The sequence below is a fragment of the Macrotis lagotis genome, chromosome 3 (assembly GCF_037893015.1).
Source record: "Macrotis lagotis isolate mMagLag1 chromosome 3, bilby.v1.9.chrom.fasta, whole genome shotgun sequence".
NCBI classification, from domain to species: domain Eukaryota; kingdom Metazoa; phylum Chordata; class Mammalia; order Peramelemorphia; family Peramelidae; genus Macrotis; species Macrotis lagotis.
The window spans coordinates 299,850,052-299,873,920 of record NC_133660.1 but is presented as its reverse complement, the minus strand read 5'-3'; the positions used below and the strand labels follow the sequence as shown (position 1 = coordinate 299,873,920).

Sequence of the window (23,869 nt, the reverse complement as noted above, 5' to 3'; positions counted from 1 at the left end):
AATGTTGCCTGGAGTCAGGAGGCTTTTAGTACAAATATGACCTCAGACACTTACTAATTGTGTGATCCTAGGTTATCAATGAACTCTTTTTGTCTCAGTTTGCTCATCCGTAAAGTGAGCTGAAAAAGAAATGGCAAACTGCTCCAGTATATTTGACAAAAAACCCTAAATGTAGTCACAAAGAGTCAGGCACAAATATTCAACAGCATATATTCATTGTAAAATTATTGGTACTGATGATTTATCTTCCAGTTGTCACAATGTGGGAGAATTATTTGGGATATTTACCAATATATTTATTTCTTTAGTGAAGTGCTATTCTTTTCTAGTGACCAACATTTAGTAACTACAGGAATCCACAAAAGATCTATGAGCTCAGTTCTAAATGAAATATCAACTATAAGTAACATGAAAATAATTAATTCAATAAAAAGATTAAACAAAACTAAACAAATCAAAAGCACTTGTACATAATTTAACAGGAAAAAAAACTTGAATTGTATCAATCTCAATCTTTTAACATTTTGGAATAAAATAAATTTACTCAACCAAAGAAGAGTTAAAATAGGGAAAGAAAATTATATATCTATTTTTTCAAATGAATATTCATTCTAATTTAAATAAAATACTAACAATGAGATTAAAGTAATATATCCCAAGATTTATATTCTAAATTAGGTATGATTTATACCACTAATACTGGATTTGCTAAATCTTAGAAAAACTGTCAGCAAAATTGACCATATGAATTACAAAATCAACAGAAATCATGTAATTATCACAATAAATGCTGAAAAATATTTAGAACACATAGAACACTCATTCATATTAAAAAAAAACTAATGAACATAGGAGTAAAAGAAGTATTTATTAGAATTATATGGAGCAAAAACCATTAAAAGCATTATCTGAAATGGGAAGAAGCTGGAAACTTTCCAAATAAGATCAGGAGAAGCAAGGATGCACATTGTTACCACAATTATTGAATATTTTAACAAATGTTAGCTATAGCAATAAAGGAAGGAAAATACATTGATACAATGGTATGCAAAGAGAATTATATAGAATAAACTAAAAAACTAAATGAAAAGCTTAAGAAATTGGACAAAGTTTAAGAATAAATTAAAGCCATAGACATCATCAGTCTTTCTATATATTACCAACAAAGTCCAATAACAAAAGATAGAAAAAGAAATTCAATTTAAAATTACTCTAGGGGAAAACAAGCTACTTGGAAGTCTACCTGCGAGGACAAACCCAAGAAATATAGGACCACATTTACAAAAAAACTCTTATCACACAAATAAAGTCAGATGTAAAAAAAAATGGAAAAAATATCAATTGTTCATGGATAGGTTGTACCATTATAATACTATTGATGATTCTACCTAAACCAATTTGCATGTTAAGTTCCATATCAAGTTACCAAAACTTATTCTATACAGCTAGAAAAAGTAACAACACAATTCATCTGAAAAAATAAATTTTCAAGAATATGAAGGGAATTAATGAAAATGAACAAATAAATCCATGGTCAAGCTGTACCAGATCTCAAACTATATTATAAAGTGGCAATAATCAAACCTATCTCAAACTAGCTAAAAATTAGAATGGTGGATCAGTGGAATAGATTGGAAACATGAAAATCAATAAAAAAGACTATTACTCAATAAACTTTGGAGCACTCTAATATTTTTATAGGTGATTTTGAGTAGTCACAAAAAGGATGAGTGGGAAATAAACTTCCAACTTCCATAATTCTTTGATTGTAGTGATAAGAGTCAATGAATGCATTACTTTATTGTTGTTGCTGTTTTTTGCTCTTCATCCTCATAGAGGACCATAATTTAGGTGAGGTGATATCATGACAAGAACATGAATTAGATTTGAGTGAGGGCAACTGGGTCCAGTGGTCACACATGAATAGGGCCATTGGAGATGGCCTTGAATGTGAGGCAATCAGGGTTCAATGACTTGCCCAAGGTCACATAGTCAGTAATTGTCAAATTTCTGAGACCATATTTGAACTCAAGTTCTCTTGACTCCAAGGCTGGTACTCTATCCACTGCACCACCTACCGTGTCTCTCTATATTAAGTCATTTAGCATTGACCCCTGCCTAAGGATAACACAGAACATTCCAAAGCCTAGAAATACATTATTTAATGTCATTTCTACTGAAATTAAATAAATGGTTTAAATGATTTCTACTAAATGATGTTCCATGAACTAAAGTGAGACATGCCATTAGGAGAAAATTGTTCTCCCTTCATGGAATGGAATTTTCTTGAAATCAAAAAGAACAATTCATAAAGATTCCTTTAGAGTTGACCACTTTGCAAATATGAATGCAGATGATGTCACAATGGTTGATAAAAATAGTTTAATAATTTGTCCATAGTGTGGTCATGGTGTTAGATAATCTATATTATGTTTGTCCTTTGCCCCTCTCTTCCCAGAACGGACAACATATAAGGATAGTTGTAAAACTCTACTGTTATATTCATGACCTAACACAAAAGTCCCATATATTATGCTTCCATTGGCAATTCTAGACTAGGAAGTCTTAGGATTCATTGCTCAAATAGGAATATCACAGTACTATTGATCCTTGAACACAGTGCTACTGAGCACCCAACACCATATCTTATGTCTATAGTATCCCTATAGAATATTTGTTCTCCATTCTCATGGATATACCTTCTGCTAACTACTCTGGAGAGTAATGCAAGGCTAGCTACTGAAAGATGTAAAAAGAAAAGTTCTTGATACAAAATTCCTATCAAATTATACAACATCAGTAACTGATGTCTGTGGTCAGATTCAAACTTCCATCCTCCTGAGTCCATGTCCAATACCCCAACCACTGTGCCACCTAGCTGCCCTTAAACCATTTATTTAAAATATGCCTCAATGTAGGTATATTTCATAGTTTTCTCCTCAGTCTCAACTTCCAAACTCAAGAATATGGACTTTTTCTAACTATCTGGACATTCTGAAATTTCTTATGAACTGGAAAACATTGCTATGAAATGGAAAACCAGGGAGAAGCATTGTACCTTTTAATATTTACTAATTGTATTTTATCCAAGATTATCCTCTAAAACTGGATTTTTATGGAACAGGCTTTTGGTGAGAGGAACAAACTAGGCAATCAATAAAAGTCTGTAATGGTATTCTTGAAAATTTTAGAATAGAAACACTTTTTCAGGTACTCATGGATAAATGTTAGAATGCTGATTCCCAGTGGCGCTAAAAAGGAAGTGTGTCCCCCAAGTGGCCTAATATCCTAAGGTTGTCAAAATTATCATTTTGCTTGCTTCTCAAGAATTAGAATATTTGAGTATGAAAGAAATTTCATAATCTTGGTATACATCCAAGCTCTTCATTTTGGCTTCCAATTTCCTGCTTCCTCTCCTAGCATGAATTAAAGTTTTAATTGGAGAAGGATTGGGGGAGAAGAGAGCAGAGGTATTTATTTTTCCAGTCTTCAGATAGCATAGAAATATCCTCGTGTTATACACATGGGTCAGACCTTGCAACATGATGAGTTTCTAAGACATGTACAATGAAGGGTTTAGACTTAGATGATCTCTAAAATCCCTTTCAACATCAAATCCATAGTATTTTCATTTCTTGTTTTGTTTATTTGATTTTCACTAATTATTTACATAGAAAATACTCTTCTTTAACAACCTCTATTGTGTAACCAATTAAATACACAAAAAACACAAACACAGAATCAGTAAATAAAAATTTTATAAGGATTTTCTCTATTCTTTGGACAGTACTAAGTTCTAGGGGTTCCATGATCAGGAAAAACAGTCCCTGAACTCAAGGTGTTCACAATGTATTTAAAGGAGACACATGCCAAAATTCATAAATAAGCTCTAAACAGAATACACTGAAAATATTCGGCAAAGGAAAAGCATTAGCATTAAAGGAATTGAAGAAAGTCATCTTGAATATGGTGAGATTTTAGCTGGCACTTGAATTAAGTAAGGGAACCTAGAATGTATGTGACATTTTCAATTTTTTGGAAATATACAGACATGGGGAATAGTTAGTTAATATCTCTTGAGGTAGGAGGTGAAGTTTCTTCTGAAATCACAAGGAGACCAGAGCCATTAGATCATCCAGAAGCAAAGGAAGGAGAGAAAGGTGTCAAATTGCAAAGGTATGCAATAACACACACACACACACATATACACATATATAATATACACAACACAGAGAACAGAGAATTTGGTACTGCAATCATGACTGAAAACATACCACATTCCATATAGCATAGCTCCAAAGTTTTAATAATAGGAGATTAGATTATTTTAGCATCAGGAATTTTAGGACTTGAATTCCCCCCCACACACACACACCAATTTCTAAATAATTCTAACTATATGATTTTGGATAAAAATTCTGGGATAAGAATTCATTATTGGGGGGGGCAGTTAGGTGGTACAGTGGATAGAGCACTGGCCCAGTAGTCAGGAGGACCTGGGTTCAGATCCAGCCTCAAACACTTAATAATTGCCTAGCTGTGTGACCTTGGGCAAGTCACTCAACCCCATTGCCTTAAATAAAAAAAAATTAAAAAGACTTCATTATTTGATAAAAATTGTTGGGAAAACTGGAAACAAGTATGGAAAAACTAGGCATAGACCTGCATCTGACACCCTATACCAAAATAAGGTCAAAATGGGAAAAGGATTTAGATATAAAGAGCAACACTACAGATAAATTAATAGACCAAAAATTATTCTGTATATCAAATCTATGGAAAGGGAACAAATATATAACCAACCAAGAAATTATCAACTGCAAAAATGAGTGATTTTGACTATATTTAACTTCAAAGTTTTTGCAATAATTAAATCAATTCTGCTAAAATTAGAAGGAAAGCAGAAATTTGGGAAATAATCTTCACAACTAATAGTTCTTATAAAAGTCTCATTTCTAAAATACATTGAATTGAATCAAATTTATAAGTCATTCCCTAATTGATAAATGGGCAAATGATATGAATAGATAGTTTTCAAATGGAGAAATTAAAGTTGTATATAATTATATGAAAAAATGTCCCAAATCATTATTGATTCAACAAATGCAAATTAAAATAACAATGAGATATCACTTCACACCCATCAGATTGAGTATGATGAGAAAAAAAGGAAAATGACTAATGTTGGAGAGGTTGTGGGAAGACTGGGAAATTAATGCATTGTTGGTGAAGTTGTGTACTGATCCAACCATTCTGAGCGCAATATGAAACTATGCCTAAAGAACAGTAAAACTGTTCATTGCCCTTTGACCTAGCAATTCCAATTCTAAGGCTATATCCAGAAGAAATCATAAAAAATGTTGTAAGTCCCACATGTTCCAAAATATTCCTAGCAGCTCTTTTTTTTTTTGTAGTGGCAAAGAATTGGAAATTGAGGGGATGCTCAATTGGGACATGGCTAAAATAGTTATGGTACATGAAGAATATGGAATACCATTGTTCTATTAGAAATCATAAATGGTCCCTTTGCCCCCAAATGGCGCTGAAGGCAAAGAAAGAAGTGGTTGTTGCCTCCAAGACGAAAGCCAAGTCCAAGGCCTTGAAGGCCAAGAAGGTGGTGTTGAATGGTGTCCATAGATACAAAAAGAAGATCCGAACCTCCCCCACTTTCTGGAGACTTCGAAGGCAGCCAAAATACCCTCGAAAAAATGCCCCTTGGAAAACAAGTTTGATCACTATGCCATCATTAAGTTCCCCTTGACCACTGAATCTGCTATGAAAAAGAGTGAGGATAACACCCTAGTCTTCATTGTGGATGTCAAGTCCAACAAGCACCAAATCAAGCAGAAGGTAAAGAAGCTGTATGACATCTGTGAAGGTCAACACACTGATCTGGCTTGATGGAGAGAAGGAGGCCTATATCCGGCTTTCTCCCGACTATGATGCTTTAGATGTTGCCAACAAGATTGGAATCATCTAAACTCTCCAGCTGCCCTGCTTCTTCACTCACAATAAAAAAGTTTTCCAGGGTAAAAGAAGGAATGATAAATAGAATGTGTTACAGGATCTGATGTTGAGTGAAGAAAACAGTGTTTGTATTAATAACTATATTGTGAGATAATCAACATTGATGGAAGCAGTTCCTCTCAGCAGCTCAGAGAATCTGATGAGCACTTTATAAACATATCTTTTATATGTCTTTCCCTTAATCCTGATTCCTCATACTGAAAAATGACTAATCTGTAAACATATTTATCACAAACATGTATGTACAATATAATCTGACTATTCACCACTGAGGTGAGGGGGCTAGGAAGGGAGGGTGGAAGGAAATTTTGTAACTTAAAAATATACATATGCATATAGATGAATGTTGAAAATCTTTCATAACCTATTCTTGTAAAAGTAAAATAACAAAAAAAAGTCTAATTCAGAGAATATGTCATAGGAGACACAAGCTCCCCCTCAATGACTTGTATTGTTGCCCATAGGGAGAAAAATAAGTTAGAGAACAATCTCCAGGGCTTGATTCTCAAGAGACTTAGAAACAGATGTTAGATCTGACATTTAATTACCAGGCTCAGTTTCCTTATTCTCTATAAAGGAGTGTTCCTCTGCTTTAGTTTACTCATGTGATAACATGGAGAAAATTTTAGTCTCCTTGCCCCTTAGATGAAAATTACTAGAGTTTTGGCCTTATTGAATAGACTATAACCAGTATTGCCCTCATACTTCTCAGTTACAATATTCTGAGGATGTCTTATAATCATGAAAACATTGTTTTGTTTTTTGTTTGTTTGTTTGTTTGTTTTACCACCAGATTCATTTTCTACAGAATCTTTGAACTAAAGTAACAAGGCATATAGCAGCTCCCACTTCCTGGTGAGTAGATTTGCTTGGGTATTGGTTCCTCACATATCTTGGTCAAAGACTCTTCAGTGGAGATCTATTTTAGTAATTAAAATCATTTAAAGATGTAATTGTCACATTTAAGTACCTTTTACTTAAAAGAATACACAAAAGAAGTGGAAGAAACATCAAAACAGCGTATTATATATATTTATAATTTTTAAAATTCATCCTCATAATACATAGTCTGGTGATTGACACACTAAACATTTAATAAATATGTTTCCTTTTCTTTTTAATTTATGGATTAAAACATGCATTTCTGTTTCAGAATAAGATAGAAATGATAATGCATTTTCACTCAATCATCATTACTTATTTAGAAAAAGCTATTTAGTGAAGTGGATAGAACATTGGATATAGAGTTAGAAATACATGAAGGAAAATCCAATCTCATACATAAACTTGCAGCTGGATTCTAAGCAAATTATTGAAACTATGCTTGTCTCGATTTTCTCATGTGTAAAAATGAGAAAAGTAATAGTTGATGCAAGGATCTAATAGATAATTATAATTAACTAAGCATAGTTCTTAGCATATAGTTAGATTTATCTATCATCCATCATCTATCTATCTATCTATCTATCTATCTATCTATCTATCCATCCATCCATCTACCTATATGTATACATCTTCATATATGTGTTTATCAGCATGTACAAATACATATACACACATAGATATATGTATTATTGATGATGCTGCTGATGAAAATAATGATGATATCCATGTAGATATAGTAATAATAAAGGACCAACAGGCCTAATATATTAGGTAAATAAACAAATAAAAAGTGGTGTCTGTCTAAATTTTCTTTTGTAACAGAGTTCCTGAATTTGACTGTGCAAGAATACATGGATACAAGACTTGAGCTAAAGTTAAGGTTCTAAAATACTTCAATCAATAAGAATTTTATTAAGTGCACATTGTACTCTAGATACTACTCTAGGTGTTGATGATAAAAGAACTCGGAAGGAAATAATCCCTCTTTTGAGGGAGCTTCCATATTTGTGGGAAGACAAGTGCATAGATGTGTGTATATGGATGGAATAAATATAAACTCTATAGCTGAGGAATAGATGTTAAATCACTCAGACATCCAGTCAACTCTAGAAGATGATACATTACAGCCCAACTGCTCTTTTCACTGGGGAAGTATGAATTTTATCATACACACAATTCCCCACAAAAATGAAATAGCAAAACCTGGGGAGAGGAGGGAGATTGAAATTGTCAGAAAAAAGGGAATGCTCGGAATAAATTTCATCTATATTTTACCAAATCATATAATAAAATATCTCATATTACTCTTGTAAAAAAGATGGAGAGAAGTAGAGAACATTCAACTTGGTACATTGACAAATCTAACTGAATAGACCTAAAGGACGGATTCTATTTATGGTAAATGGAGATCTCCAGGGATATGTACTTGTCCCCATAGTGGTTCCTATTTTTATAATTGACTTGAATTAGACCATAACAGTCATCTTTATCAAATCTGCTGATTATAAAAATTTTAAAAGAGCACAATCACATCAGATAAGTATGTCCGGATTTAAAAGGTTAAAATACTGGCTCCAAATTTGCAGGACTGAATTTGTATGTTCCTGACTTTGGGTTCCATCAATTGACTTTAAAAATATAAAAATTGTGACATATGCTTAGGAATTTATCTGGAAAGACATAAAAAGTCAACAGCAGGAAAAATTGAAACCCTAACTTTCAGAAGACTGGAAGTTCAACAGGAATTTTAGCATGTTATAAAAGCCAAGAATACTAAGGTAAGATTTTGGTTATGAAGAGAAGCAAAACATCCTCCTACAACATCAAAAGAATGGTCTTCAGTTTTGATTCCCACATTTTGAGAAGGATATAAATAAGCTTTGGAAAGTCAAGAGCGGAGTGAGCTGCATTCGGATGGACCTATAATTTAAGTTCAATTTAGATCATTTAAAATAACCAGATTTACTTGTCTGGGAGAAAAACTACATGCTATTAAGGATCTGAATAGCTAACAAATAAACCAATCAAGCCAAATAATTTTATTACTCACCTACTATACGATAGGCATTAAAAGTAGTACCAGAGATAAAAAAGCCAATAATAATTTATTTTCCTTTTTCTTATTTATTTTTCCAATTACATGTAAACATAATTTAAAAAAAATCATTTTTGCAAAGTTTTCTCCCTCTTAACTTTCACTCCCCCCAACCTTGGATAGCAAATTATCTGGTTACATATGTACAATTGTGTTACATATATTTCCATGTTAGTGCAAGAAAAATCAGAGCAAAAAGGGAAAAATCACAAGAAGGGAAAAGGAAATATAAATGCACACACACACACACACACACACACACACACACACATATATATATATGCAAAATAGTACATATTGAATTAATTTCATATTCCACAGTTCTTTCTTTAAATAGTTGATCATCAATCAGTGTTGCTATTAAGATACGTAATGTTCTTCTAGTTCTACCCACTACACTCATTATCAGTTCACGGAAGTCAAAAAGCAAAAAAATAATAATAGCAGCAACAATCACAGCTATTCAAATATCAACATCATGGGCTTAATTGAAGAAATCTGGGGTTTCACCTCACTGATAGTCTTCGAGTGATTTTTAGGTGACCGGTCATGAGACAAAATGTAGAGGGAGGGATTATTTTCCATGTATTGATTGGTATTTATTTCAGTCAAGATTGTGTTCCTCTATGAAATGTGATATTGTGATTGAAATTCTCTTCTACAGGAATCATGATGAATGCCAATCAAAATCAAAGTACTGAAATCATATTTATCCTTTTGGGATTCTCTGATTACCCAGAACTTCAAGAATTCCTCTTCCTTTTATTTCTGGTCATCTATGTGGTCACAGTGCTGGGAAACCTCATGATGATTTTGATTATCAAGATCACTCCTAAACTCCACACCCCCATGTACTTTTTCCTCAGTAATTTGTCCTTTGTGGATTTCTGCTACTCTACTACCATTACACCCAAATTGTTAGAAATCTTGATTGTAGAAGACAGGGCCATCTCTTTCTTAAGTTGTATAACACAATTATTTCTCACTGCCACCTGTGTGGTAACTGAGGCTGTCTTGTTGGCAATGATGGCTTACGACCGTTTTGTGGCCATTTGTAATCCCCTTCTGTATACAATTACCATGTCTCAGAAACTCTGTATTCTTCTAGTGGCTGTAGCATATTCATGGGGCATAATTTCTTCTATGACATTCACTTATTCTCTCCTTGTATTATCATTTTGTAGAACTAACCTTATTAATAACGTTTTCTGTGAATATTCTGCCATCTTTTCTTCTTCCTTCTCAGATAAACAATTTACTGAAATAATCCTTTTTAGTCTCGCAAATTTTAATACTTTTTGCACACTTTTGATTATCCTCACATCATATCTTTTTATCTTATTCACCATCATGAAGATGCCTTCAACCAGTGGTAGACAGAAAGCTTTCTCAACCTGTGCTTCCCATTTCACAGCTGTTATCATTTTCTATGGGGCCATCCTTTTCCTCTACTGTATACCCAATTCCAAAAACTCATGGCTCCTAATCAGAGTGAGCACTGTTTTTTATTCAGTGGTGATCCCCATGCTTAACCCCCTAATATATAGCCTGAGAAACAAAGATGTGATGGATACTGTTAAAAAATTAATGGGCAGCAAAATATGTTCACACTAACATTGCTTGAATGGATAACAGTGTTTCTATGTGAAATACTCTTGTAGAATTTGTACTTATATTTAATGATTCAATATTTACCAACTAAAAAGAGTACTTTGATATAAACAAGAGAACAGAGTTTCGTGTGTGGAACTTTCTCTTACATAGAGTTTGCTATACTTTTTTAGCATAAAATAAAATAATGTATTTTTCAAAGTTGCTATGCTTGACTGACTTCTTGTTCATTTCTTATGTTTTCTTCCTGTCATTAATATGCTTCACTGATTCACTCCTTTCTTTCCTTCCTTTCTTCCTTTTCTTGCAATCCTATTTATACCTCAATTCGACATCCAAAATATGTATATCTTATTTTGTATAATGCATAGCATAATTTAGGATTACATCTAGATCCTGAAGACATTCCTATATCACAATTCCCTTCATTTCAATTGATCCAGTGATTAGCTAGCATCAAGAGGGGAAGATAGATATGGTCCCATAAATAAGTGAAGAAAACATATGCCAATTAAAAATATTCACGAAACAGCTCAGAATTCATTCATTAGAATAGAGCTAACTTCAAAGACTTATGTCAAATTTATGTATCTTAAATTTTAGAGAAAATAATTGGAAAAGAAACAAAGGATTCAAATAAAAGTTTACAATTAGAGGTTAGTGGTCTTTATTTCTTGAGTACAATTTCCAAATTATTTTTTATCATTTCCCGAAATATTTTCTTTTTGGAATAGAAGATTAATGAGTTCCAAGAATCATGTGTAATTCAAAATTCATAAACATAATGTAAAGTAGACATAATGTAAATATATAATACATAATAGATATCATGCAAAATCCTAAGCACATCCAGAGAAAGAAATATAGAATTTGAGTGAATATTAATTGAACATACAATTTTCACTTTTTTCTTGTTGTTCTTGTGTTCCTTTCTCAGATTCCCCCCATTTCTGGTCTTTTTTTATTGTTTACAACATGACTAAAATGAAAATGTGTTTAGCATGATCGTATGTATGTAATCTTTATCAGATTGCTTGTTGTCTTTGAGAGGGGAAAGGAAGAGAAGAAAATTTGGAATTCATCTTGCATAAATGAATATTGAAAACTCTCTTACATGTAACTGGAAAAAGATAAAACACTACTAAGGGGGAAAATAAATTAGAAATAGCTTGATTTTAGAGGAAAAACCCTGAAAAGTCTTGCATTATCCGATGCAAAATGAAGTTAGCAGAACCTGGAGAACATAGTATACTATGAAATCAATCTTCTGTGATTAGCTTTGAATTATTTAGCTATTCTCATCAATACAATATCTAAGGCATTCCCAAACAATTACTGACAAAGCATGCTATCTGCTTCTAGATGGAGGAAAAAAAAGCAAAATCAAAGCTGATTACATGCTGAAGCATGCTCTTTATTCTTTTTTTTTTTTTACTTTTTTTTGTTTCTGTTCTGTTAATGAGCAACTTCATGATTTATATGAATATCTTAAGGGCTAGGATCTTGAAATCAAATCTTTAAAAATGATAAAATTGCTTTAACATATAACTGAAGAAAAGTGAGATTATGTTGTTGCATCATATTTGAAATGTATATACATATTATATTTTGATTATTCTCTCCTCCACTAAAATCTGAGCCACTCTGTGTTTTCCCCTAATTGAAGTGCTTAGAACACTGCAAATACTGTTTAAATGTCAGTAACATAGTGTCTCCAACTTCACAAACTTGATTAGTGTGTTTTGAGCATAAAGGTGAGAGAAGGATGAGATATTTTATAATTATAAAAGTGGTTTGAAACTAGGGTCATCACTTTATCCATTTAGGAAATTAAGAATCCAAGACTTTTCATGTGGAATGTAAATTTAATGGTGGTGATATCATTATGATCTCTGAAGCTCTAGGATCCATGGAGCAAAGCAGCAGCCTCCCTATAGTGAATATTCTTGGCAGATGGTTGACTGAAATCAAGTCATCAAGTGGAAGATGTTACTTCAGTCAACCTGTGACCTGGGAAAAAGAGAGAATGGCAAACTCATTCAGTTGAGTAATCTATCTTAGCCTATGGAGAAGTAGGAGGGGAAAGCAAAAAGAAAAGGGAACGAGAGACTGATGGAATGGTAGGAAGATTGGGGGAGGAAATGATCAGAGGCAAGCCATTAGGGAGAAAGATCAGTACGAAAGGAAAGAGAAAAGCATAAGAAAGAATGGATGGAAATAGTTAGTTATCAAACCTATGAATGTGAATGGGATGCTCTCTCCCAATAAAACAGAAGTGGATGGCAGAGTGGATCAAAACAAGAATTATACAATATATTATTTACAAGAAACACACATCAAGCAGAAAGACACACACAAAGAGTAAATGCAGGAGACTGATACAGAATCTATTATATATCAGTTGAAATTAAAAAAAATAAAACAGGGCCAGCAATCCTGATCTTAGACAATGCAAAAATAAAAATAAAATAAAACAAAAGAGACAAGGAAGGAAACTATTTTTGCCAAAAGGTATGAAAGACAATAAAACAATCTCAATGCTAAACATTGGAACCAAGTAGTTTATGACCAAGGTTCTTAGAGGAGAATTAAAGTGAGTTACAGGACGAAATAGACAGAAAACAATACTCGACCTCAAACATCCCTCATCAGAACTAAATAAATTTAACCACAAAATAAATGAAAATGTAATTAAGGACATGTATAGAATTTTAAGAACTAAATAAATTAAGAACTAAATCATCATCAGAACTAAATAAATTCAACCACAAAATAAACAAGAATGAAATTAAGGAGGTGTATAGAATTTTAGGAACATATGATATAACATATCTCTAAGGAAATTTGAAAGGGGATAGAAAGGAATATGCATTTTTCTAAGCAGTACATGGCACCAACACAAAAACTGACAGTACTTTAGGACATTAAAAACTTCACAATCAAATGCAGAAAGACAGAAATATTAAATATATGTTATTCAGATCATAATGCATTAAAATTACATGTAATAAAAAGGTTCATGAAAAGATAGGAAAAATACTCTAAACAATGAGTGGGTAAAAAAAAGAATTCATCAGAATGATCAATAATTTTATCCAAGAGGATTACAATAATTAGACAATATCCTACAGCTCTTAATGCTTTCATAAATAAAATAAAGATGAGATCAATGAACTGGCCATACAACTAAAAAAGTTAGAAAAATAACAAATTAAAATTTCCCAATATTATACCAAATCAGAAATTTGGAAAATCAACAGAGAGATAAATAGAAATCTATTGATCTAAAAATATAACTAGAAATTTGTTTTAGATATAATAGGAAAATCTTAGATTAATTTGATTTTAATGGGAGAAAAAACAAATTATAGTATTAAAAATAAAAAGGGTGAATTCACTATCAATGAAGATATGATTAACGCAGTAATTAGGAGATATTTTGCCCAACTATACGCAAATAAATCTTTCAGTGAAATGGATGAATACTTACAAAAATGTGAATTGCTTAGATTAATAAAAGTACAAACAATATACTTGCTGTGCGTTAATATACAAATATACAATATTACAATATTCTTAATATAAATTAATTTAAAATAATACAATGAATATTTTGGAAAGAGAAATCAAATATGCCAACAATGGAGCTCCCTAAGGAAAAAACTCTAGGCCCAGGTGAATTTACAAATGAATTCTACTAAACACTTAAAGAACTATCAATTCCATAATATGTTAACTATTTGGAAAAATATGTAAAGGAATTTTATACAATTCTTTTTATCACACAAACATGATGCTGATAGCCAAATCATAAAATGTCAAAATAGAGAAAAAATAATAGATGAATTCCCCTAAGGAATATTGTTACAAAATTTTGAAATAGAATATTACCAAAGAGATTATTGCCTAGGTAGTTTTAAACCAGAATAGAACGTAAGTTCAATATTAGGAAAACTATTAGTATAAGTGACAATATCAATTACAAAAAAATAGAAATTATATGATTATTTCAATAGATAGTAAAAAAGTTTTGAGAATATTCAGCACCCATTATTATTAAAATATTCTAGAGAGTATTGGCATAAATGATTCTTTCCTTAAAATAATAAGTAGTATCTATCTAACACCATCAGTAAGCAATATTTGTAAGCTAGAAGCATTCCCAATAAAACTAGAGGTGAATCAAGGAGACCCCTAATGATTACTTTTATTAAATACTGAAATAGAAATATTACTTTTTAGAAATAAGAGAAGAAAATGGAATTGAAGAAATTAAACTAGACTATGAGGAAACAAATGTATCACTCTTTACATATAGTATTATGTTACATTTCAAGAATCAACTGAAAAATTATTTGAAATAATTAACAACATTTGCATTGTTGCAGGATCTAAAGTAAACCCACATGTACCATCAGCATTTCTAACTATTGCCCACAAAGTTCAGCAAGAAGAGATAGAAAGAGAAATTCCATTTAAAATAATTGTAGACAATATGAAATATTTGAGAGTTTACCTATGAAGACAAACCTAGGAACTATATGAACACAAGCACAAAACTTTTCTCATAAAAAATACATATCTAAGCAATTGGAAAATTATCAATTGTTCATGAGTAGGTTGAGGTAATATAATATAAATGAAAATTTTATCCTAAATTAAGATACTTATTCAGTGCCATACCAAACTGCCAAAAATTTTACAGAACTAGAAAAAATAATTAATTTCATCTTCAAAAGCAAATATTCAAACATATCAAGGAAAGTAATTTGAAAAATAGAAAGGAATATGGCCTAGCCATACCAGGTCTAAAAATATTTTTTAATGCAGCAATGATCAAAACTATTTGGTACTGAATAAATGGATGATGACAAAAATTAAGTATATAAGACATAGATGATTATTATAATCTATTCTTTGCTAAATCCAAATGTCCTAGCCTCTAGCATAATAATTCATTATTCAACAAAATCTTCTGGGAAAAATGAAAAACTATATGGCAGAAGCTATTCATACACCAACTTCTCACACCATGTTTCAAATAAGGTCCAATAAGTACGATAAAGTTATAGGTAATGATACTCTAAGCAAATTAGGAGAGTGAGAAATTGTTTGCCTTTCAGGCCTATGGATATGGGGAGATTTTATGATAGAGAACATTATGAAATGAAAAATGATAAGTTTGATTTCATTAAATTAAAAAGCTTTTGTACCAAAAAAAACCCCCATGAAACCAAGATTAGAAGGAAAGAAGAAAGTTGGGAAACAATTTTTACAGTCATTGTTTCTGACAAAGGCTAGTTTCTCCACCATATAGACATCTGAACAAATTTATAAGAAAAGATATTATACCAATTGATGGATTGTCAAAAGTTGGGAACTAGCAGCTTTCAAATGAAGAAATTAAACTGTCTATAGTTATATGAAGAAATGCTTTAAAGCAGTATTCATAAGACGAATATAAATTAAAACCATTCCAAGGTAAAACTGCACACCTATTGAATTCACTAATATGACAGAAAAGTAAAATGGTAAATGATGGGGTTGTGGCAAAATTACCAATGTGGCAAGAGTACCGATGTACTTTTGATAGACTTGTGAACTGATGCCCATTCTGGAAAGCAATTTGGAACTAAACCGAAAGGTCTATCTAATTGTGTATAGCCATTGATCTAGGAATATCATTACTCTGTATCCTAAAGAGATTATAAAATGGGAAAAGACTCATACATACACACACACACATATCATACAGCTTCTTTTTGCGTTGGCAAAGAATAGGAAATTGGAGAAGGAATCATTTGGGGAATTCCTGAATAAGTTCTTGTGTGTGGACATAATTAAATTCCATTATTTTATAAGAAATGAAATAAAATAAAATAGTATTAAACATTTTTTTAAAGAAACAATGAGCTGATAGATTTCAGAAAAGTCTGGAACATTTTACATGAACTGATTTTGACTGAAATGAAGAGAACCAGGACAACATTATAAATAGAATTAACAATAATTATGATGATCACCTATGACTTAGCTCTTCTTTACAATGCTATGATGAAAGACAATTCCAAAAGACCCATGATGGATAATATCACATTCAGACAAAATATTAAGGAATCTGAAACATATCAAACTATATTATTTTCACTTTTCTTGTATATTTTTTGAATTTTCCCCTTTGTTCTTTTTCTTCTCTTACATAATGACTATTTTGCAAATATGTTCTCATGATTACACATATATAACTTATATCAGTTTGCCATCTTGGGAAAGGATGATGAGAGTTAGGAAGAAGAAATTTGAAACTCATTATCTTACAGAATTGAACTTTGATAACAATATGTGGTTGAAAAAGCATAAAACGTGATCTACAAATAAAAGAAACAGAGAAAATGAAAAAAAAATATTGCTTACAATCATCAAGAAAATAAAAACAAAACAAAATAAAGCAACCAAAGGTATAAAAACTTTGAGATCTTCTTTCCTCTGTCAATTGATTGTCTTTGGACTTTGGCTTCATGTGCTCTAGCTGGGTATGACTCCTATGCTTTGCTTCTCTGATTCATGCTCAAGAAAAAGGTTCCATGAAAAGCTGAGGGTGAGTGTTTCATAGTAAATTATGCTAGAAATTTAAGGTGTACATTTTTCACATAAAGGGATTTTGGCTTTTATTTCTTTTTTGGCCTCAATCTGAAGATGACATTGGATGTATGAATCATGTGTTAAATCTTTACATAATATCTATAATCTTATTTGCCCTAGATTATTGGGATATTCTATACCTATCAATCAATCATAGAAGATATTTATTCTCCTTAAGTTGAAATTCCATATTTTTTCCTTTTATTTACAAAGTATTATCAACAAAATTAACATATGTTTCAATTGATCTACTCTTAAATGCCTCTGCTAAGTAGCTGAATTCAATAATTCATATCATAGTTCTCTTTTTGTTTCAATAGAACTCAATAAAATCCATATCTTTTACATATTAGGCATTACAACTGCTTATGAAATACTAGAATAAAATATGCATAACCTAAAATGCTTAAAAGTCATTAAATATTCTTAAAATTCATGAACTTATCAAAATATTTTTCATGATGATACATATAAAAGAGATTCAGTGTTACATGATGGTGCACAGAAAAGACATTATAAATATTAGTACGGATAAAGGCAACTTCAGTACAATTCAGTCATAGTTTTATCACATTATACAGAGTTAGGTGAGGGAGAGGATACAATAAGGAATTGGCGGTTAGAAGACTTAAGTTTAAGTCCTGCCTAAGATATTTAGTAATTATGTAACTTGGGGAAATCATTTAATCTTTCTGTAGCTCAGTTTTCTCATTTTTTAATGAAGACAATAACAAAATAAAGCATATAGTTATAATAAGCCTCAATTTACCTAATGCATTTAAAGTACTTTGAAAATATAAAGTGACTGAAAATTATTAAATAATATTATAATTATTATTACAACAATAACAATTATTATTACAAATTCTTGCATCAAATAGAGAGCCATTTTTTTCTGAGTAAAGGCTTTATATTTCCAAAAGGTAAAATAAATATAAAAATATTCAGAATAAGAAGGGATTCTCCAAATTGTATCTGTTTCTCCTATGTATCCAAATCGTCAAAGTAGTTTTAAACCTGATTGTTTTTGGAAAGCTTCTTGAAATGGTAATTAAATAACTATTACTTATCATTTTCATGTAAGTCCCACAATACCTCTCTACAGAGTTTTCAATAGGAATTTTTGCTGAATTTTGTCAGACTTTTTCTACATCTAATAAGATAATCATATGATCTCTGTTGGTTTTGTTATTGATATGGTCACTAATGTCTACAGTTTTCCTAATATTGGACTAGTATTGTATTCGTGATGTGAATTCTATCTCGTCATAGTGTATGATCTTTATGATATATTATTGTAATCTTATTGTTTTTATTTTATTTAAAATGTTTACATGAATATTCAATAGGGAAAGTGGTCCACAATTTTCTTTATACACTTTGGTTCCTCCTGGTTTGGGTATCATCACATTTTTATGTCATAAAAAGGAAGTTTTTAGGACTCCTTCTTTGCTTATTTTTCTGAGTGGTTTATATAATATTGGAATGAATTGTTTTCTAAATGTTAAACAAAATTGACAATAGAACACAGAAAATTGATATTAGGTTAGGATACTTGAATGCTCAGAAAACTTTCAGCTCAGATTGTCACATATTTAGTGAACTTTCCAATTTCTAATAAAAGTACAGTTCTGCTAAATCTCTTTCAGTATCTCTCTCTTGCCCCTAGAATCAAATGGAAATGATCATCTGATTTCATCCAAGCTCTCCTTCACTCCCCTTAGACAGGGCAACAGGTCTATGTCTCTCATCAGTAATTAAGAATTTATTTTAAATTTAGAGTAAGTTAATAAAATTTGAATAAAATTTGAATAAAATTGAATAACAAACAGCATTTCAAGCAACAATGAAGTAATTGGAAGAATCAGTACTTGAATTTATGTTATCAAACTGTAAACCCATTTAAAATAATTTCTTATAATTATCTCCTAAGAATTTTGACCTATTGGTAAAATATAGCTATTAGAAATGCCCTTTAAATTCCTTTCTCTGGGTAATGATTTGTCCTTCTACAAATGTTATTTTATAAAATTACCTCTATAGATGTATCACATATTTATGGTACAACAGTGGACTAATCATTCCCACTCAAGTATTGGATACTTGATAAACTGACATTTTCTCTTCCAACAAATCAATTTTAAGCACAAAAGCATGGAAGCAATATAGATTATCAGACTATCTTCTGTGAAGGGAGGTGAGGGGGGTTTTAAAATTCAAAACCTTACCAAAATGAATTGTAGAAACTACTATTGTATAAAAGTAGAAAATGAATAAAATATTAAAAATAGAAAAACTAAAGCTTATTAAACACATTAAAGAAGTTCACATTTCATATCTGGATGGTGGACATTTGCACACAATGATGAATACTTCTAATAAGAGATATAAAAGCCTAATATATCTTCCCAAATTTTTTTTTTCTTACACTCTTAAGAGGGTGGACAATGGACACAGAGTAGTTAAGGAATTGTTTAAAAATTGAGGTATTGGTGAAGTTCTTGAGGAAAATGTGAGATTTATAAAATTAGAAAAGAAGAAAGAGGTACTTGAGCAAGGAGTATCATGAAAGCAAAGGTATGGAACAAAGAACATACAATGGATTGTTGGCACACTTTTGGATCTTGCTTAGAGACACAATTAGAATAGAAAATCAGAATTCATAAGAGTACGTTTATGGAAGGGCATGAAGGATAGAAAAGGATTCTAAGAATCTATTTTAACTATAATTTCAAACAGAATTCTTACCATTTTGTAACTGACTGGTTTTGAAAATGAAATTGATGTAGTAAAAGAGTCACATGCAGAGACAGAGGAACAATGAGAATCACAACTCTGCAGTTTAATGCCTATGTAACTTTGGATGAGTCATTTAACCTTTTGGTGCATCAGAATCTTCTTTTTATAAAATGGGGAACTAGGCTAGATGACTGAAACATCTTTAGATCCAAAATCTGTGCTTTAGTTATGTGCTACAACCACTGAACAGAAAAATCCATCAAAAATATAAGAAATGCAGAAAAGAGATGGGCAAGATTTTAAAGTAACTGAAATCTAGATAGATACATGGAAACTTATTTTTTGTTTTCTAGCATTGAATTTCTCTCTCTTATTTTTCATTTATTATTTCTTACCTATCCTGCAAAGAAGTATGTATATTTGTCTTTATGAGCATACATGTACATTTACATGGTTATATTTGTAAGTATGTAATTATGCATGTGTCAATTCATATACGCACACACACAAACACACACATATATACTTATATTTATTTGCACACAAACTCACATGAATACATACTAACATACAAATAATATAAATTCAGGAAAATCAACTTAGCACATTAGAGAGAGAGTGAAAAGGGAGATATTTGCTCTATTTCTTTTATTTTTAAAGGATTTTGCGAGGCAAGTGGGGTTAAGTGGCTTGCCCAACGCCACACAGATAGGTAATTATTAAGTGTCTCTGAGACTGGATTTGAACCCTAGGTACTCCTGACTCCAAGGCCAGTGCTTTATCCACTATGCCACCTAGCCACCCCTATTTGTTCTATTTCTGAAGAACTTACTAGGGAGTGTGTGAATTATTTGAATTAAATTATCTTGGCTAAATCATTTAAGTACCTTGTGCCTCAGGAAATAAGACTGGAAAAAACCTGAGCAAACCAAGGGCCACTCAGAATGCATTGGATTGAACTCTGCCCTGGTGTTAGTGAGTTCAGACCTGCCTTCAGACACTTATGTTCTGTGTGACCTTGGACAAGTCATTTAGCCCTATTGCACCAGTTCCTCATCTGTAAAATGAACAATGGCAAACCACCCCAGTATGCCAAAAATAACCCCAATGACACAGGAATCAATGCTGAATGCCTCAGGCAGCTTTCTATTTCTAGAAATTATAAAATAGCTATTACTCTGCTTTGAGGAATTTTTCTTCATATACCAATGTATTGACTGACCATATATATTAGTATTTCTTGAAGACATTTAAAAGAGATTCAGGACAGAGAGAAGGTGATAGATAGGAGACAAACCTATTTTCCTTTGGATCAAGAAATCATAAAACTATTTGAAAAAATAAGAAAATGACAGTTCATTGAATTTTTAAAAATATAAACTTGCCATGCAGAAGAAAGATAATTAAGGAGAAATATCCTCAGGGGATAAACTTTGATTCAGGGAAGAAAAGAAGAAAAAAGTGGAATGATCTGGAATTTTTACATTTTAAAGAAGGAAGAGAGGGACTAATATAGAGGGATTGGAAACTACCCAAAATATATTTTGAAGTGGTAGAACTTGGAGTGTTATTCTTGGTTGACAAATTAAATTAGAGTAAATCATAATCTGGATATTCTAATTTGGAATTTTTCAATTTGCGGCAGTAAATGTAATCTCTCATAATGTCCATTGTTCATGGACAATGATGGAAATGGAGAATGTTCTTTTATTGGGCTTCAATAAAAAAAAATCCAGATTGAAATGCTACCTTCCATGCCTTCTTCCTTGACCTATTTACTAACTCATATACCCCAGTTATGTCTTACTAATTTTCAGGGAACTAGTCCTCCACTTTCTCTCATTCTGTCTCTGTCTCTCTGTCTCTGTCTCTCTCTCTCTCACCTTTTGCTCTCTTTATTTGTTTTTCTTAATGTTTTCTTTATCCTTTTATTTTACATTTTTTTCAACTATTTTCTGTTTGCAAAAAAATTACATTTTTGTTTTCTTTAAAGTAATGGTGAGGTGCTATTTTTTTTTTAACCAAGGAGCTTTTGGATATTTATAACACCATACATTGGCTATATTTGAACAAGCATTTAATTATTTCACTTCTAAAATGCCCCTAAATTTATTGGATTTCAAGTCCCACTTGTGCTTGCCTTGGTAGTGACAGACCAGTGTAAGTTGCAGGCCAGAGGCAACCAGACTCTACTTTAAAGAGATAGACCAAAGTCCTCTGTGACAGAAAAGATAATGGGATGATTTTTAAAACACCTCACTTTCGATTTTCTCCATTTCTTCCTAATAGCTTCATGGTGACTATTACAGTCCGAAAGGATAAAGAAATGACTGGGATTGACATCATTTAATCACTAAAATTAATTGAACCCTGACTATGCCAGATATCGTCTTATGTGGTTTACAAGTATTGTCACTTTTGGTCGTCACTACAACCCTAGGAAGTAGATGATGCTGTTTCCCTATTTTAAAAATGAGGAAAGTGAGGAAAACAAAGATTAAATAATTTTCTCAAGATCATATAGCTAGTCAGTGTCTGAGACTGGATTTGAACTCTGAAATAGTTCTTGTAATCATTGTGTCATATTGAAAATGACATTTCTACCTATTCTATCTGTCTCTGTTCCCTGGAACCCAATAGAGTAACCCTAAACTGTCTTTTACATGCTAATCTTTTAAATATTTGAAAAATTGGATACATAGGTAGATGACAGATTGATAGACATGTGTTTGAATATACACAACGCACATATGGATATTTGTACAAAGATAAAATTGCATGAATTGTAAAAACACATAAGGACACACACATATACATATATGCATATATATATGTATATATATATATATATATATATATATATATAATCAATTTCTCTACTCTTTTCTTGGATTGACAGTTGCCAAAAACAAGCTACTATTCTTTCTAGAAGAGTAAGAATTGGAAATGATCTTTGGGAAAATTTTCAGTAGGAAGAATCCAGTGAGGGATTTTTATATATTCCATATTTCAGTAACTCTTCCTCTTATGGCAAGAAAATTGAGATAATATGTCTCTTAACACAAAAATTTACATTTAGTATCAGTAACTTATAAAGGAAGTTAAGTAACACCTGCAGTGTGTAGCATCCAAAAGTGGAGTGAAGATTAACCACCTTTTCCCTTCCATTTTGATGGGTAAGGAAATGAAATAGAGTGCTTTAGGAGTTAGTGCGTTCTCCTTTACTTCAGCGACTTGAATGAGATACATATTTTAGAAAAAAAAAATTATTAAAAGTACAGATTATAAGGGCGGCTAGGTGGCGCAGTGGACAAAGCACCAGCCCTGGAGTCAGGAGTACCTGGGTTCAAATCCAGTCTCAGACACTTATGACCCAGCTGTGTGGCCTTGGGCAAGCCACTTAACTCCGTTTGCCTTGCCAAAAAACCTAAAAAAATATAAAAGTACAGATTATACTATAATCTTTGAATTTATAAACTTCCACAGTGGTGGTGCAAGTGTGTAGAGCATCCTAGAGTCAGGAGGAATAGAATTCAAATCTGAGCTCTGACAACTGACACTAAATGTGGGACCTTGGGCAAATCACTTAACCATGATTACCCAACATCCAGGGTCATTTCCAGTCATCCTGATTCACATCTGGCCACTGGACCCAGATGGCTCTGAAGGAGAAAGTAAGGCTGGTGACTTAGCACAGCCCCCCTCACTCAAATCCACTTCATGTGTTTATCATGACATTACCTCCCTGATGCTTTGGTCTTCTTTGAGAATGAAGGACAAACGTTATCAGATTTCTACATATTCATACCATTCTCTTTCTTTTGGCAAGTAAGTTTTGTTAAATGACTTGCCCAAGGTCAATCAGTTAGG

General features: G+C 31.8%; 1 protein-coding gene across 1 annotated transcript; it reads left to right on the top strand.

The window, feature by feature from the left end:
- Nucleotides 1–9,676: 9,676 nt before the first annotated feature.
- On the top strand, nucleotides 9,677–10,621 carry LOC141516945 (olfactory receptor 1165-like). Its single transcript, XM_074227899.1, has one exon. The coding sequence runs from the start codon at nucleotides 9,677–9,679 to the stop codon at nucleotides 10,619–10,621; it is 945 nt and encodes a 314-aa protein (XP_074084000.1).
- Nucleotides 10,622–23,869: the final 13,248 nt, after the last annotated feature.

Bases quoted from the DNA above. Each gene is read 5' to 3' on its own strand.
- LOC141516945 (XM_074227899.1), top strand. From the start codon at position 9,677: ATGATGAATGCCAATCAAAATCAAAGTACTGAAATCATATTTATCCTT.